This window comes from Rhinoraja longicauda, chromosome 13 (assembly GCF_053455715.1).
Source record: "Rhinoraja longicauda isolate Sanriku21f chromosome 13, sRhiLon1.1, whole genome shotgun sequence".
Taxonomy (NCBI): domain Eukaryota; kingdom Metazoa; phylum Chordata; class Chondrichthyes; order Rajiformes; family Arhynchobatidae; genus Rhinoraja; species Rhinoraja longicauda.
The window spans coordinates 36,664,546-36,682,522 of NC_135965.1; the positions used below are offsets into that span (position 1 = coordinate 36,664,546).

General features: G+C 38.8%; 1 protein-coding gene across 6 annotated transcripts in view; it reads right to left on the minus strand.

Moving 5' to 3' along the window:
* The window catches only part of LOC144599643 (GRB10-interacting GYF protein 2-like), a 103,675-nt gene that overhangs the window by 15,087 nt on the left and 70,611 nt on the right, over positions 1-17,977 (minus strand). For all 6 annotated transcript variants that reach the window (XM_078410794.1, XM_078410792.1, XM_078410793.1 and 3 more), the window contains 8 exons: positions 17,009-17,109; positions 13,355-13,455; positions 12,502-12,657; positions 11,107-11,265; positions 9,740-10,006; positions 6,700-6,822; positions 5,427-5,606; positions 983-1,093 (listed from right to left, as the gene is read on the minus strand). In XM_078410794.1, the coding sequence (XP_078266920.1) occupies positions 983-1,093; positions 5,427-5,606; positions 6,700-6,822; positions 9,740-10,006; positions 11,107-11,265; positions 12,502-12,657; positions 13,355-13,455; positions 17,009-17,109 (1,198 nt within the window). The remainder of the gene's footprint in view (positions 1-982; positions 1,094-5,426; positions 5,607-6,699; positions 6,823-9,739; positions 10,007-11,106; positions 11,266-12,501; positions 12,658-13,354; positions 13,456-17,008; positions 17,110-17,977) is intronic.

A 17,977-nucleotide genomic window follows, 5' to 3' on the forward strand; every position in this document is an offset into this window, starting at 1 on the left:
TGTGTGTGTTAGCTAAACAGTGATTTCAGAATAAACCATGGCTTGGCGTACCCTCAGACCAAAAGGATCTGCGTTATAGAAATAAATAAGGCTGTCACAGCATCTTTCTCTCATTTATGCTCAATATTCTCCAACATTCTCAACTCATTCAAGTGATCCACATTCCCGTTAAATAATGACCAATATATCATTCCTGCACCCCACTCAACCCCATGCCAATTAACGTGAACAGTTTATCTCTTGGTAACTTGCCCCCATGCCTTCAAAACGCTCAACTCACTTGGGAGGAATGGGGGAGTTGGGAATAGTCAGAGAACCAGAACAGTGCTTAGAAAAGCTGTTTGATTTTAGCCAAGGAGGGGGACGGAATCTTTGGAACAAATGGGAAGATGGCAAAGAGAATGTGTAGAAAATGACTTTACTGTCACAGGTAATCAAAAGCATTGGTTATAAGCAAAACCAACCCATGAGAAAATAAATTATGGAAGATCTATCATACATGTGAGTCTGTGGGCTATCCTAGCAACTTAAAAATAGGGTAGCAGGACACCTAAAAAAAATGTATGTGCTAACCAGCTTTAAGATAGCAAAGTGAGGAGCTTCTGAGGAGGGGAAAGAGACAAAACAAATAGATGGCATAAATCACAAAGTGCAGGAAATAACATCAGTGATCAAAAGGCATGGAATGGATTCAAAGTAATTACAAATTAATTTGCAAAAATAATCTGTTTTAAAACTGCAGTTTGAAAAAAGGGACTGGAATCAAATACTAGATCCTTAATGAATACTACTGGAAATCTAAAACATGAGCAAGTCTTTTCCGAAAAGAGTTCTTATGAAAGTCTTTTTTTCGCTGAAACCCTCTTTCCATAACTGCTCCCCATTTGGCATTTTTTTGTTATAAAATCAAGTCCATTTGGTAGAAGGGACTACATGTTAGGCAAGTATGATTATCTGCAGACTTTTGTTCAACCAAACTTACCTGGTTCCTCTCCAATCTCTTATTTGATGATTCCTCTCCTTTAATTGCTGTGGTGTTCTTGTATGATGACTCTTCATGGTTGCCAGACATGTTAAGCTTCATTGCTGCTGACTATTTTTAGTAGAGAGGGTGGAGGGGATTTGGAGGGGTGACAGGGAAAAATAGGAAATGATTAAAGGTGATATGTGAAAGATTCATAAAAGTGAGAAAAGATGCATTTAAACAATTAAGCTTCAATGTCATGATTCAGGTTGAATACAAGCTGGGTAAAACAATAACATTTCAATGTCGTATTTATAAATTTCAATAGAATCTGCTAATAAACAAAGCCAGTCAGTGATAAAGTACAGACTTCTCAGCTTGTGCACTGCACTACAAAGTACAAATTGCTTCAAAAGATCAAATGCAGCCGCTTCTGACCTCTCACCTCACCCGTGAATGCACCATTAAATGCAGAGGTATTCATTAAAGTCACAAGGCAACGGGAAGGTCTCTTCAATTAATGCCAGCCATAGCTGGTGCATATATTGCAGTCCTATTGGAGTTTCTAGGATTTAAACTTTAGTTTAATTCATTATTTTTCTTTATAATATGTCTCTACATGTATATTTTTAATTATCAGAATTAAATTAAAATTAAATATTTTTATTTTTTAACTGATTTAAATCAATTCCAACTACTGTTTAATGTTAAGAACACTGACTGATCAGTTCTGGAACAAACACCATAATGAACAAGGAGGGAAGGAAATGAGCCAGGCAGTGGGGACTGCATTCATGGACATTTTAGACAACTTATTGTAATACAGTATAAATAGACAATAGACAATAGGTGCAGGAGTAGGCCATTCGGCCCTTCGAGCCAGCACCGCCATTCAATGCGATCATGGCTGATCAATCTCAATCAGTACCCCGTTCCTGCCTTCTCCCCATACCCCCTCACTCCGCTATCCTTAAGAGCTCTATCCAGCTCTCTCTTGAAAGCATCCAACGAACTGGCCTCCACTGCCTTCTGAGGCAGAAAATTCCACACCTTCACCACTCTCTGACTGAAAAAGTTCTTCCTAAAGAAAGAAATCAAGAGACATCATGATGACATTATAAATAATAATTAATTTACTTCGCTTTTTGGCATGTCAGAATTATTTCAATTATCTGAACGGTTGGATTGGAAACTATAGGAAACATTTTGTAAAAAGGCAAAACCTCACATTTTGCTCTATCAATTGTATCTGTGGCATTCTTGACTTAAATCTACCAAAGGTTTTAAGTAAAGCACATCAGTAAATGGTGTCTTTTTGAGCAAGCAAAGTGCTAGCCATGTAAAGATTTCATTTTTCTATTCTTAAAAGTTCTTGTCTAATCATAAAATATGGACATTTATATTTAATTCGCTTTTAAAGCAGGCTTTGATGATGGGAGTGATTACGAGGAAAATCATAGGAGTACAAAAAAACACAATTAGATTTTTTAAATCCTATTGGGTGTATGAATGGTACAGGATTACACATTCACCACACTGAAAGAGATCATTTAGCTTTCTAAAGTTATGTCCAATTATTTTGAATTTAACCTGAAACATCGCATATTCCTTTTCTCCAGAGATGCTGCTTGACCCGAAGAGTTACTCCAGCATTTTGTGTCCATCTCTGGTGTAAACCAGCATCTGCAGTTCCTTCCTACACATTTTGAATTCGCTGTTCATTAAAATTATTTTCTAAACATTAACCCATTTCTATTTGGGCAAATTGTGAAAAGGGCAGATTCATGGTTAAAAAATAGTGCCAATGAATGTCTGTGTCTGTGTCCATGTTGTGTCGCAAAGTATGTAAAAAGTCATCAGCAATTCACATTTTCAAGTTTGAATATGATATTGGGACAGATCTGCCACCCAGGCACCAGCACTTTTGCACAGACATACTACCTTATGTCCTTATAAACCTCCAGTCTTTCTTTAAGCACAGGCTTACAGTAAAAAAAGGCAACTTCACCATACTGTTTATTTGCAGGCCATCCTTGCTCCACATGTGGACACCCAATGGTGTTCAAAGAGGATTCACAAACCGCCACATAAGCCCCATCTCTCATGCTGGGAAAATTGCCTGCTGAGTCTGGGCCAGGTAAAACCCAACATGAGCACAATGAGCTCACTGAAATCCATGAGAATAAGACAGCCTGACAAATGGGAAGGGGGAACTTTTTACCCAATTTTAATTTAGTTTATTTATTTTAAGTGAATAATTTTAGTGCATGTAGTTTTCAGAAATATTGAAACATTTTTGTGACTTTTAAAAGATAAATGAGTATTTTTGAATGCTTGTGAATATTACAGTGGCATTCTGTATTGGTTCAGTGGTGAATTGCAATTAAAGAACAGGCTAAAGTCTCATTTGCTGTCAAAGGTTTTCAGTCATTGCAACCAGACACTTTTGCTGAGAGAACCGTGTAACTAGGCCAAGTCAATATTCAAGGAACTAGCATTCCATCAAAAGACTAAACCCAGGATCATATTGGAAGAACGGTATCGGAAGCCAGTAGCCACCAGATGGCAGCAGAACTTTTCCCAACAACTTATTACATCATTATTACTCCATTTAGAACGGAGATGAGGAAGAACTTTTTCAGTCAGAGGGTGGTGAAGGTGTGGAATTCTCTGCCTCAGAAGGCAGTGGAGGCCAGTTCGTTGGATGCTTTCAAGAGAGAGCTGGATAGAGCTCTTAAGGATAGCGGAGTGAGGGGGTATGGGGAGAAGGCAGGAACGGGGTACTGATTGAAAGTGATCAGCCATGATCGCATTGAATGGCGGTGCTGGCTCGAAGGGCTGAATGGCCTACTCCTGCACCTATTGTCTATTGTCTATTGTCTATCATTTAGTTATTTATTTGCATTCAACCAAATTTACAAGAATCACATTCCGTAGTATGGAGACTCCAGATATCAATTTAGACTTGCCATTCAATCATGTCATGATTAAAGGCAAGATATTTACCCAGTCATTTATCAAAGAATTCTGTTGCTTGGGGTCAGGACAATTCTTCCAACCCGAAACAACCATACATGTTCTCCAGGGATGCTGCCTGACCTGCTCAGTTACTCCAGCAATTTGTCTTTTTTTGGTAAGCCAGCATCTGCAGTTGCTGGTTTCCACTTAGTTGTTTTCTAAATTGCTTACATTTCATAAACAAGCTTTTGTTTTTTGGAATTAGATACATTTAATTTGACTGAATATGGCGCATAACCAATGACACTTTACTACTTTTTCTCAAATTATTCATTGCAGATCAGTGCAAATTCAATCTTAGAAATCTAAGATTTCTATAGCTTTGTAGATTCATTAGAAATTAGATGGATTGCCTGCTGATTGACTTGCCCATTACGAAGGATGTCAGTGGATACTGTTATAAATGACTATTTCAATCAAGAATATTGCATAAAGAAGCAAAATAATGCAAATACCAGAAATCGGATACAAAACAAATTCTGCTCAGGCAGCAACTGTGCAGAGGGAAATAAAGTTTCAGGCTCATGATTTTTTGTGAAGATGGATCAACAGTTTATTTCTGAATATTTGCTGCCTGCCCTGCTGATTATTTTTAGCATTTTCTATTTAACTTAGCATAGTTTACCTTACTTTTCTGTTCAAAATTAGGGCAATGCAATGAGTACAACATTTTCTGCTCATCAGACTCATAACGAGAGGATTTGAGTACAGGAGTCTTTCTGCAGTTGTATAGGGCCCTGGTGAGACCACATCTGGAGTATTGTGTGCAGTTTCAGTCTCCTAATTTGAGGAAGGACGTCCTTGCTATTGAGGCAGTGCAGCGTAGGTTCACAAGGTTAATCCCCGGGATAGCGGGACTGTCATATGAGGAAACATTGGAAAGACTGGGCTTGTATTCACTGGAGTTTAGAAGGATGAGAGGGGATCTTATAGAGATGTATAAAATTATGAAAGGACTGGACAAGCTAGATGCAGGAAAAAAATTCCCAATGTTGGGGGAGTCCAGAACCAGGGGCCACAGTCTAAGAATAAAGGGGAGACCATTTAAAAATGAGGTGAGAAAAAACTTTTCTACCCAGAGTTGTGAATTTGTGGAATTCTCTGCCACAGAAGGTAGTGGAGGCCAATTCACTGGATGAATTTAAAAGAGAGTTAGATAGAGCTCTTGGGGCTAGTGGAATCAAGGGATATGGGGAGAAGGCAGGCACAGGTTACTGATTGTGGATGATCAGCCATGATCACAATGAATGGCAGTGTTGGCTCGAAGGGCCAAATGGCCTCCTCCTGCACCTATTTTCTATGTTTCTAGTATATTACATCAGGAAATTCAAATGTGCTAACATTTTGCAGAAATTTGATCAGAACAATATTTTGTGACTTTATTTTTGAATAGACATTCTGTAAAAATAACATTAACGAAAATATTTTAAAAAAAAACACTTACTGTCCTTGGCTGAGCTCTGTTTTCCTGCTGTTTCTGCATTTGTCTGAATTCCTCTTGCTGAATTTCTAAAAGTGATTTGGTGTTAACTGAAGCTTTAGGAATATTACCCCATCCTGTCAGTTTCTGTTGCTGGTTTTGCTGTTGTTGCAAAGCTTTCATCAACTCCTGCTGATGCCGCCTCTGTGATTGGCAAAGCACAACTTAAAAATTGAAAACAGGAACTTTACCATTTCCTACCTCAATTTAAAATAATTCCATGTTTTTGGCTTTGTCCAACCACAACTCTAGTCCACCATGCGCGATCATACCAGATATCTCCACCCCAATAATACTGTCAAATATTTTCCCACCTATCCTTCAGTATCAAACAGCACTGTCAGATATCTTTTATTGATCTCCTCCAGCAGCCATGCCTACAGCAACCAAAGCCTTAAAACTCTGGAATTCCCATCCTGATAACCTGCCTCCTAAAAACATAGGTTAAATTATTTTTAGTTATTTCTCCATTTGTGACTTGGTGACAAATTTTGTTTGACCCCAGCACACAGGATACACAGGATATTACACAAGAACAGATTGTTGTTTGTACAAGCTGCAACTTGAGAACGTTTCTTCAATTCGTCTGTAATGGCAACTTCAGTCCTTTTCCAATTAAAGTCCTTTCCGATTGCCTTACCTCACAGGGAGTGGAGTGATCGATCTTGACACAGAGCCCCAACGGAGAGATCTTCAAAACGTTTCAGTTTAATTTGTCGTTTATTGAAGTAGTAATACAAACAGATCTGTATTTCTCCAAACTTTTCTCTCGTCGCAGGTCTGGTAAGAACTATATCTCGCCATACTCCTTGTGTCTACCCCTCCCATCTCAGCATTTCCAGATATACCCCCTAATTCTGGCTCCTCCCAGTCCATTTGCCCATATATGTATTCATCTCACAACAACCCCCAAGTATCCAAAAAGAATACAGCAAGGTACAAAATAATATAATATGCTAAACAGCTAGTACAAACACAAATGGCTCCTACACGGTCAATGGAAATTTCAATTTGGCCAGGCAATGCAGCAAATACTTTTTGTAACTTAAGGATGGGACACGTTTTTTAAAATAGTTTAAAGGTATGTTTTGCCAAATATATTCCAAAAAAGCTATTATGGTCAGCACTATCTATGTTCATAAACCAATGGTAATTGAGAACCAATTCTTCTAAAAAGCCTCATTAACAATGATTTAATTGAAAGTACCAATATTTATATTTAAATATATTGCATTACCTCTTCCTGTAGCTGCCTCTCCCTTTCCTCCTCCAATTTCTGTATTTCAGCTAATGATAGTGTACCCTGGGGCTGTGATGAAACTGAAGATGACTGCTGGCCCCACGTTGAAGAGGAAGGAAGCTGGTGAAAAATTGGACTAAATTAGGATTAAATTAAAAACGAAAGATTCAGAACAATGAATTCAGATTTTGGTTCCAGATTGGTGCAGTAAATTTCTTACTTTCTAAACACACCCAAAGCTTTTCAGAGCCGCTCATCATTTTACCTGTTCAAATATTACCTGTTTTGCAGATGTGGTTTCCTCCACATTGATGAAATTTAAGTATGATTTTTAAAGTTATGAAGGCAACAAATTATATCTTTAAACAGTATCACAATACATTCCATTCCTTGAGCAGATTTTTCTTTTTTTTTAAATCCATGGTAAGATATTACCCGTAACCCAATGAACCATTTTGACATGAAAAAATAGCAGGAGACATCACTCGCCCTTCGAGCCTGACCTGTCTTTTCATTTATTGTGACTGATCTGCTCCAGACCTCATCTTTTCTTCTGTGCCAGATCTCCATAGCCCTCAATTCCCCGATTTTCTACAAATTAAGCTATTTCATCTTTAAATACCTCCAATACTCTAGCCTCGACTCCCTCTGGGATACAAATTCCAGAAATTCAGCAACCTTTGCAAGGTAGGTTCTTTGCACGTCAGTTTAAATGACCTATCTCTAACTGTATAACTTTTTTTTAATGCAACAACTATTTGCATGACACTCAAAAAATTAAGATCCAGAAATTGTACATCCACTTATTTAATCCAACTCTTCAGATCTTCAAAGCTACTATGTTCATCAAAAGCAATTTCCCTTTCATATTAGGTTGACTATCTTCTCATGTGGACTTTTGTACAACCTATTTGTTTCCCATTTTATCTCTTACTTGTTTCTCGAATGGCTGTGTTACTTTTATTATCTTCTAATCCATTGTGACATTTTCAAAGGATATAGAATTTTGAAAGATGACATTACTCTTTCAGCTACCGTACAGCCTTCTAGGATGTATATTCTTAACTCTACAGAAATGCTCAGCTTTTGGTCCTCTCAATTTGTTCAGTATTTTTCTTCAATATTGATGACCACTATAAGTTTCTTACTTTCACTTAGACTCTTGGTTTCCCCAACATTAATAGTACACTAGAAACAAATTTGCATGAACTGCCTGTGTTGTTGTTGACTCGTGAATAAAGATCACAATAAATCTGCGTGGATCTCCCAACACCAACATCCCGAATGAAGCAACAGTTTTTGGAAGGCTTTCCACACTTGGTGATGGGGGAAGAGGTGTATAAAATGTTCATGGCTGTTTCTGACATTCAGAAAATGTAAATATATTTATACTATTAAAAACTGAAATTTCAAAAATGTTAATAATTAAAATAGAATACTTCAAAAGAAAGAGAAATAAACTAAAAAACAATAAAAAAAGTAAATTTAAAAAGCAGCTTGCTTCCTCAAGGTTGTTTCTCCCCATTCAAATAAAGGGGATAGAGTCCCTTTGTTCATTTGTTTAATTGCATTTGCCACCATAAGTTATGGAGAGTTGGCATGTATTGACAGTCACAAGCTGGGCTCACTGGGTCTAGCACAGAGCACCGCCGAGAATCTCTGCTGGCAAGCTTAGGTATTCTGCATTCACATATGTAAATATGGCCATCTTGAACTTGCTGGCACTTATGTGAGAAAATGTCAGCATTTTCCTGAAAAATCAAAGGCCCATTCATTGCTTCCTCACGCAAAGATCAAGGCCAAACCCGTTTTTCCCTCTTTCTCTCGTTATTCCTCAAGCCCCTGAAGGTCTCCAATTTACTTTTCTTGCTTCTTACATGCTTTTTAATGAGCTTTAGCTAGCTTTGGATAGATAACTCTTATTTAAAAACAGTACGAGTAATCATTCTAACAGGAGTAATGAATGTGAAGCATATCAGTCCGTAAATGCTAGATCAGAGGTATGAAAGGCATTAAATTATTTTAATTTTAATTTTGACGTATATCAAAATTAATGCAAATGATGTAATAGATATTTTCCATTCCAGTTTACCACATGCGGCATAAGCTATTTGAAAATTAAGGTATATTTTGTTTAAAGCTTCACAAATAACTGCATTACTTTCATCAAAACCCATTTCCCTTAACTGAGGTTAAAGGTCCAAATGATGAAACTAAATCATTAATAGCACTGAACAAACCGACTCAAAACAGCAAAGGTACCATTTTCAGCCACAAGTGGAGTAAAAATGTATTGATTTAACAACCACTCTGCTTATTTTTATTGTTGGGCAGAACAGTTGCGCAGCTGGTAGAGCTGCTTTGATTGTTTGGTTTCACGTGCTATGTTTTAAATCTTCTTGATACTGAAATATCACCTTATGCCCCCTGGATCAAACTAAATGCATGTGCCAAAGTATCAATCTATGTGGAGCCCACTCGTCACAGTCTTCCAACCCAAGAAAGTCCTGTTTGTTCATATTGTGGTTAATTATCTTTCATTCCACATTATTTTTACCCCCGATCTCATGTGATCTCACCTTGTTCATCAATTTATGTGTGACCTTTTTGAAATACAAGTTGCTATTATTTAGTTCTGAAAGAAGTTAGGGACTTCACATGACCACGAAAATTTAAACGAGACTTAGAATTTTACATTACAGGTTTTGAGGGACAGGTGGATTGCCCCACAAATGTCCAATGCATGAAAATGATAACTTTTTATTCTGAAAGAAAAACAATGAATAGTTTAAGAAAAGCTGCATGATTGTGAATATAGGGACTATATCTTCTCACAATAGGTTTAAGAGTACGTTGAATGACTTTTCTTATCCATTTGGGATCCTCAACAGAAAATCTTTAAAATGCTAACTCAAAAATATATTTAAACACTTTAATACCTTAACTGAAATGTTATTAATTATTGATATTTTCATGCATTGCACAATTATACAATTTCCTTTTATTTAATTGCCGTTCCCAGAAAAGACAAATGCACCTTCATTTGGGCTAACTGCTGTTGCTGCTGCTGTTGCTGTAAACGTCGCAATGCCTCCTGCTGTTGCTGTCTCTGTCTCATTACTTCTTGCTTCTGCAGCTCTTTATGATGCTCCAGATCTTTCCTTTTCTGCTCCTCTTCCTCCAATCGAAGGCGATTCTCTTCCTCCATTTTTAGCCGATTATCTTCTTCTACCCGCCGCCGAGCCTGTTCCTTCTCCACCGTCCACCGTGCTGCCTCTTCGTCTTTACGTCGGCGTTCTTCTTCCTTTCATGGCAAAAACCAGAGTGCTGAAGCTAAATTATTTCTTCATGTAATTATACAAAACTTCAACATATAGAAAACTGGTAAAGATGTAAAGAAGGCATATTGAATGCTTGCCTTCATTGCTGGGGGCATTGAGCGCAAGAGTGAGGAAGCCATGATGTAGCCACATAGGGCTTTGATTAGGCCACATTTGGAGTATTGCATGCAGTTTTGGTTGCCCCATTACAGGAAAGATGTAGAGGCTGTGGAGAGGGTGTAGAGGAAAATACCGAATACTGCATGGATTAGTGAGTTTCAGTTTCAGGGAGAGGTTGGATAGACTTAGATTATTTCTCTATAACGAAGGTTGAGGGGAGACTTGATAGAGGTATATAAAATTATGAGAGGCATAGATATGGTAGACAGTCAGAATCTTTTTCCCAGAGTGGAAATGTCCAACATGAGAGGGCAGAGCTATAAGGGGAGAGGGGGGAAAGTTTAATGGAGAAGCAAGATCTTTTTCCACAGAGCGTAGTGAGGGCCTGAAAAGCATTGCCAAGTGTCGTGGTGAAGTCAGATAAGATAGTGGTGTTTAGGAGGCTTTTAGACAGCCTCTAAAAGGCTAAAAAAGCAGACGAAATCAGTTTCACTTAGCATCATGTTCGGCACATACATTGTGAGCGGAAGAAACCATTCCTGTGCTGTACTATTCTCTGTTAAAATTCTGCAGAGCTTTTATAATAATCAATATATATATTGCTTTTGCCAAATTCAAAACGAAAATTAAATTAAAACAAATAAACAGATTAGTTGATGTTTTAAAGCCAGCATAAATAAAAATGGGCAATTTTTAATAAAAATTGAACAGCAAGGATTTGATGAAATACCATGAAATCTGCACCTTGAATTCAGATTTACAATGATTTCAACATTATGCAAGTTTTGTCATTGATTACATCAAATTTGATTACTCTCCTATCTATTCCAAATATCTGTACGTTTAACTCATTGACAACACATACATAACATTTAAAATGATCCATTAAAAAATATTGGGTTGGCCTCATATTGGAAAATTAACTCAAAAGAAAAAAAACCCCATCTTATGTTTGTAGAGGTACCTGTTTTCGAAGCAATTCTTCCATCCGTCGTCTCTCTTCCTCTTCTCTTTGCCTTTCCTCATGCCTCCGACGGGCTTCTTCTTGGTGTTGTCGTTCTTCATCTTCCCTTTGCCGGCGGAGTGTTGCTTCATTCTCTCTTTGACGTCGCAGTGCTTCTTCCTAAGGCCAAGGAAACAGATAAAATTGCCTTGATACTGCTTCAAATTAATAATGCTTTTCAAATTTTCCATCCATTGTATATTGTACCATCGAGCCTGAAAAATTAAACTTACGGGAAAAAATTGTATATTTGCAATCTCTGATGAAATTTGTAAATATGCCATTATACTCCTTGCATTCCACATAAAAGTTCAACTTGGGAACACCTACATGGAGGTATTAACACAAACTGAACACCAGAGAAGTAGGTATGTGTTGCAACAGATAACAAATCACTAAAGTACTCTTCAAATTCTCCATTATTTCACTCACCAATGTAGCTCAGCTGTTTTTAATTCATTCTCAGGAAGTGGATATCATTGTGCATCTCTAAATGCCCTCAAGAAAGTGGCAGGTAAGCCAGGTTGAACTGCTGCAATCCATGCTGCGAAGATACTCCCATTATGCTGTTAAGTGGGAGGTTTGGGATTTTGACCTAATGACAAAGGAGGAATGGCAATATACTTACAAGTCAGGTTAGGTGGGAACTTGCAAGCAGTGGCGTTCTCACACAACTGCTGCCCTTACCCCTTTAGGCAGCAGAGGTTTTGGGTTTGAGAACTGCTATCGAAGGTGCTTGGGTAAAGAAATTCTAATAAGGACTTGTCAAATCCAAAAGGACCTCAACTTTATTGGGTTTTCCAGACACTCATTCCTGAAGAGGAGATTGGTTTAATCTAGCATCATGTTCGTTATGTAGATTATGGGTTGAATGCCACGTTCCTACGCTACACTATTCTATGCTCTATAAAGAGCGAGTGGAGACATGCACGTTTCAAACAGCAACTTACTATCAAATTTTTGATCTTCATTACACCAAACATGAATTAAAATAATAATGAAATAAGAAGTTGTTATTTGTTTTCTAATTTATGCAATTTAGTTGTTAAGTGTTCAGTGTCTCTCAGAAATCAATTGAAATTTTAAACAATCAATGCAAATGGCACAATTAATTCTGGAATAATTTACTGATAGAATAGATATAGGGAAACAAAGTAGAAATCTATTCTTCTTATGCCCATATTAATTCTAATAAAAATAAAGACAATTAGAAGTTGTTGCAATCAACCACATTTCATAAACAAAAATGTAACTACGACTTTATTTTATAACCTTTAAGAATTTTGACAGTATCAACTGCCGAGCTGGTGTAATGGGAACTGTGCCTTTATTCCTAAATTCTGCTCTTAAAAGTACCTGTTTCCTCCTCATCAGCTGTTCTTCCTCCCTTCGCTTCTTTTCCTCCTCTTGCCTCCGCAGTACCTCCTCTTGGTGGCGACAAATTCCTTCTTGTTTTCTTTCCTCTTCTTCCCTTTTTACCCTAATTTCTGTTTCTCTCCTTTCTTGTTCAAGCTAAACATGAAATGTCAAATGAATCAGCAAGTCACTAAAACATGACTCAAGAGAAATTAATTATTAAAAAATCTTAAATCTTAAATTGCAAAACAATTGTTTGGGATCGAATACAGATTCCACCATCCTACAATTTTAAGATGAATTTCTAGTTCATTTCTGATACTTCTAGGAGCTTCATAATTGTCCTTTTTTTGCTGGAATCTGTACCAATATCCTGGCCTGTTGGACTGGAAAAGCGACTGGTTCAGTTAATTTCAAGAGAGGAAATAGACATGGCATTTAGATTGCTTTAAAATTCATAATGTGGATAAGTATATGCTGCGATTTTTAAATAAACACAGTTCCCAACATTTTTAATACTTTCTAAATGTCATTATGCACACGTCGAACAATTTGAAATTAAGTAAGACATCAATCCTGATTGGCGGAGTTTTGCTCTATCTGGACTCTTGCGTAGTTAACCTGGCACAAAGAGGCCCATTCACATGAATGGGGGAATTCAGCTGCTGGGAAAAAGGTTTTCATTTGAGTTAATTAATTTAGTTTAAATGTTCTTAATTATTTTATCGGTGTTTATTTATTCTGTTAACCTCTGCAATCTTTAGTATTTAAACTAAATGAAAAACAAAATTAGTTCTGGGCAGCAACAAGACAGCTCTTTTCCAAATCATGTCAGGATACTTCTTGTATTTACCTTGGCAGCTTTTCCTCTCTCCATCTGCTGGATTTGATCAACAGAGGAATTCTGAGTTGAAGAATCTACTGGTAAGTCCCACACACTGCCACAATCCCAACCTGAGAGAAGTAGAAATATTGACAAGCTCAGCAAATAAAATCTAAACATTTTCAACTCAAAATAAGTTTAATTCTTGTACGTTGACATGACATAAATAGGTAAGAAAAGCTCTAATATCCAATTCACATTAGCTAATTGTAAATTATCCAACCCAGACCTCCCAACATTTGATTTTACAAATTCAGAATTTTGATGTCCAAAATTCAGAATTTTACATCAAAATTCATAATATGGCGCATAATACAACTTTTCTGCAAAAGAAGTATGCACGCCAAATGCGCGTACGCGTTGCGCAACATTCATGTGTGAAAAACGACTATTATTTCCAACAGTCTGTAGTTCTTGGACTACATGTACAATGTCAGGCCTATCATGAGTATATTCTGCTATTTATAGAAAGGTTATTGAACAGAAATACTTTTCACAACACAAAGAAAAATATGTTTTGTTTTCTCTAATTTGCTTTTTCTTTACACAAAATGTATGACTAAGTTATGAAGAAAGAGTTTCATTTAAAAATGCACATACCTAAATTCATTGAAGACATACTTGCTCCAGTGCAACAGCAAATCACAACAGTCCATGCCCCCCACCCCTCCCCACTACCCCCAACTCCACCCCCACTCCCCTCCCCCCGACTCCCCACCTTTTCCCCCCACCTCCACTCCCCCTCCTCCCTCCCATCCCCACTCCCCTCCCAACCCCACTCCCCCCTCCCTCCACCTCCCCCGACCCCCACTCCCCTGCCCACCTCCCCCGCACCCCATCCCCTCTCAACATCAATGGGCCTCGCGCTATGCAGCGAGGCGAGCCCAGCGGCGAGGTGAGTCGAGACCAGTGGCAAGGTGAGGGAGTCCAGCTGCGAGTCGGAGCCAGCGGCGAGGCGAGTCGGGGCCAGCGGCGAGGGGAGGCCAGCGGCGAGGCGAGTCGGGGCCAGCGGTGTGGGGAGGCCAGCGGCGAGGTGAGTCGGGGACAGCGGCGAGGCGAGTCGGGGCCAGCGGCGAGGCGAATCGGGGCCAGCGGCGAGGCGAATCGGGGCCAGCGGCGAGGGGAGGCCAGCGGCGAGGCGAGTCGGGGCCAGCGGCGAGGGGAGGCCAGCGGCGAGGCGAGTCGGGGCCAGCGGTGAGGGGAGGCCAGCGGCGAGGCGAGTCGGGGCCAGCGGCGAGGCGTGTCGGGGCAGCGGCGAGGCGAGTCGGGGCCAGCAAGGCGGGGCCAGCGGCGAGGCGTGTCGGGGCCAGCGGCGAGGCGTGTCGGGGCCAGCGGCGAGGCATGTCGGGGCCAGCGGCGAGGCGTGTCGGGGCCAGCGGCGAGGCGTGTCGGGGCCAGCGGCGAGGCGTGTCGGGGCCAGCGGCGAGGCGTGTCGGGGCCAGCGGCGAGGCGTGTCGGGGCCAGCGGCGAGGCGTGTCGGGGCCAGCGGCGAGGCGAGTCGGGGCCAGCAACTCGGGGCCAGCAAGTCGGGGCTAGCGGCGAGACGAGGCCAGCGGTGTGAGTCGAGGGGCGGGGCGAGGCGATCAATGAGGTATGTGTTTTGCGGGAAAATGTTAGGTGAAATCAGAATGGCGGAAATGAAATAAGAAAGCGGAAACTTTCCGCCAAATTCAGAAGGGTGGGAGGTCTGCCAAGCCGTTACTCAGCGCAGACTGACAGGTGGAAATTTGGTTCCATAGGGGTGGGGAGGATAATAAAATTTTAAAAGACAGAATCAATTCCATACGTTCTCTTATTTCATTTTCAGCAATCTACAATTTTCAGCATACAGTAAGAGCAAGGTGATTATTTTTACCAGCAGGTTATAGGGTAATATGCATTGCCAGGGAAATTAAAATGTCTTGTGATAAAGAAAGATCATATCTCAAATAGTCATCTAGGTATATCATACCAGCAATCAAAATCTACACCATTTCACTTTGTATTTGAGTTGAAATTAGAGTTAATTACTAAACATTTCAGAAATGTAAGTTATTCTTTTAAAGAGGCTGGATATATTTCTCAGATAATGGAAAAGCAAGAAAAAAGTTAATGTTATGTTGCATTTTTGTGTTTTACAATTTCCTTTTCATTTTTTTACGGTATTAAAATATTAATATTGATGCTAGATTGGGAATCTCCAGACATCTTTTTAGGGCAGGCACAAGAGTTCATTGGTCATCCACATTGGGTACAAATAAAGCAGGTAAAAACAAAATGGTTAGCATACAGGGTTATGGAGACAATCACAAGAACAATAATTAGGGATGAGAATCAACAAAATTTAAAGCTTAATTTGTTGCATAAAGGTGCCAAAATAAGAATCACAAAGTCCAAATTGCTTAGACTAAAAACATACCAACTCTTGGAAGTCAATTAATGAATTTAGGCCAAAACAATAGAGATTTTCATGGGATTTCTTATTGTAACACTTCTATAAGCTACAATCATAACCTCTGATCCAAACTGACATATAACCTAGATCTAACTCCATAGCAGATGAAACGTTCATCATTCCATGGCTTGTACTGGAAGTCCCACTAGTTTTGTCAGTATTAATTAAAAGTTTGCTTCAAACAGTTCAAGTAATATTCCCTTTGCACCCCTCTACACACTGATGTGCACAATTTTCTTGCAAAATCTCCCACCACCATAATCACCCTGCTCCTTTTCTTTCCTGCTCCTTTTCCTTCCTGCATATGCTCATCTCCCATTCCTGACTTCCATATTTTCCTTTTATCCATCCTCTTTCACTCCTGCCCTCTTTTTCCAACTTTGCGGGAAAAAGTATGTTAAGCCCTTTCACACTTTACACACTGAAGATGAAAATATCTTTACCGAGCTCTTGCAATCTGCTCATTTACCTCCTTTAATAAGTTGAGATAAATCCCAACAGGCCCTGGGATTTTAACCACCGTAATGCTCTTGAAGAGCCCCAACACCCTCTCCTTCTTGATCTCAAAGTGCCATTGCATATTAGTATTCTCCACACTGATCTCACTGTCCTCCATATCCTTCTTCTTCGCTAATACAGTTGCAAAGTACTCGTTTAGTGTCATGCCTACATCCTCTGACTCCATAATTTTTCATTTGAGAAATTAGTGATGAGGAGTTTCAACGTAGGCCTGCAAAGAGAGAGTGAGGAAAGGGAAAGCAACTAGAATAAAACATAAGCAGCAGAGCTTTAGGTGAGCAGATGCCTACAAAGGTGCAGAGATTTATTGAGGATGGGATGCAAGAGTGGAATGTCCACAGTTGGAAATAGATGGAGTTAGAAGAAAGGGTAGAACAATTCTCAAGTAGTTAATAGTTAAATAAAAATCATAGGTTGTAATTATGATGGTTAACGTATCCAAGTAAGTGCAAAACGCTTAAATGTACATATGACAGCTGTGTATTCACTCACATCATTTCCTCTTTTCTTTCGCTCCTAATTTCCATAAATTCCAACAATAAGGTTGAACTATTTTATATAAATTTTCCCTGAGAATTAATTTGGTAAAACTGTTTCAGTTCTAGCTGATAATTAAAATCCCAATGATTCTTTAAAAACAGTAAATTAGTACACTACATGGTTATATTTACCTGAGGCTTGAGGTGATGGTGTTTGCAAATCCCATATTGAGTTACTGTCAGGTACAGTCATTGATCTTGTTACTGGGGGCATTAGATTTTGCTCTGAAGATCTGAATGCAGATGAAACAATCATTTTTTTTTCTAATTTTGGAAAACATTTAACTTTGACTATTAAAAATTATGAAGACACTTTGAGTCTAGTTAATAAAAGCAAATTGCTATACATACTTAAGTATGTACATATATACCGTGATACTCAATACCATAATCCAAGGTTTAGTGATTTAACAAAAAGGAAGAAAAACCAATGGCTGCACTGAAATAGTTCGTCAAGCTTACTCATTTATTTAAATAAGGGCAATGAGAAGCTTAAAGTAAGTTCACATCACCTTTCAAGATTGGTTTAATGTTTTTTAGAATAAACATTTTGTTCTTAAACCATTAAAAATCAGAAACCGCCATGAAGAACAGTACTCTAGTATCAATTTGTTAATAAATAGGTATCTTACTCATAGCAAGTATGAGGTATTATTTTGAATTATTGGTAACATATGATTTTGATGCCATAAATAATTGCTGGCAGGACTTAATTGTTCTTTTGGAGATGACAAACTTATTTTGCTTTCAGTTATGAATAATGATATAAGGGTGTCAAAGATTACTGGGAGAAAGCAGGCGAATGGGGTTGAAAGGGAAAAATAGATCAGCCATTATCGAATGGCGGAGTAGATTCGATGGACTGAATGGACTAATTCTGCTCCAATGTCGTACAGCATAATGATGCTACAGTAGTGGCCTTGAGTCATGCTGAAGAGCATTTTCTTCATAATTAGTCCATACTGCTCAATGACACATAAAGTTCATCCTCTTTAAATTGCCAACCTCCTCCCTTTGAAGCTATTGATATTTTACAGGGTACAAGACCATGCACCCAAGTAATCAATTTTCAAAGGGGATGGCTATTTATCTTCAGGGGCA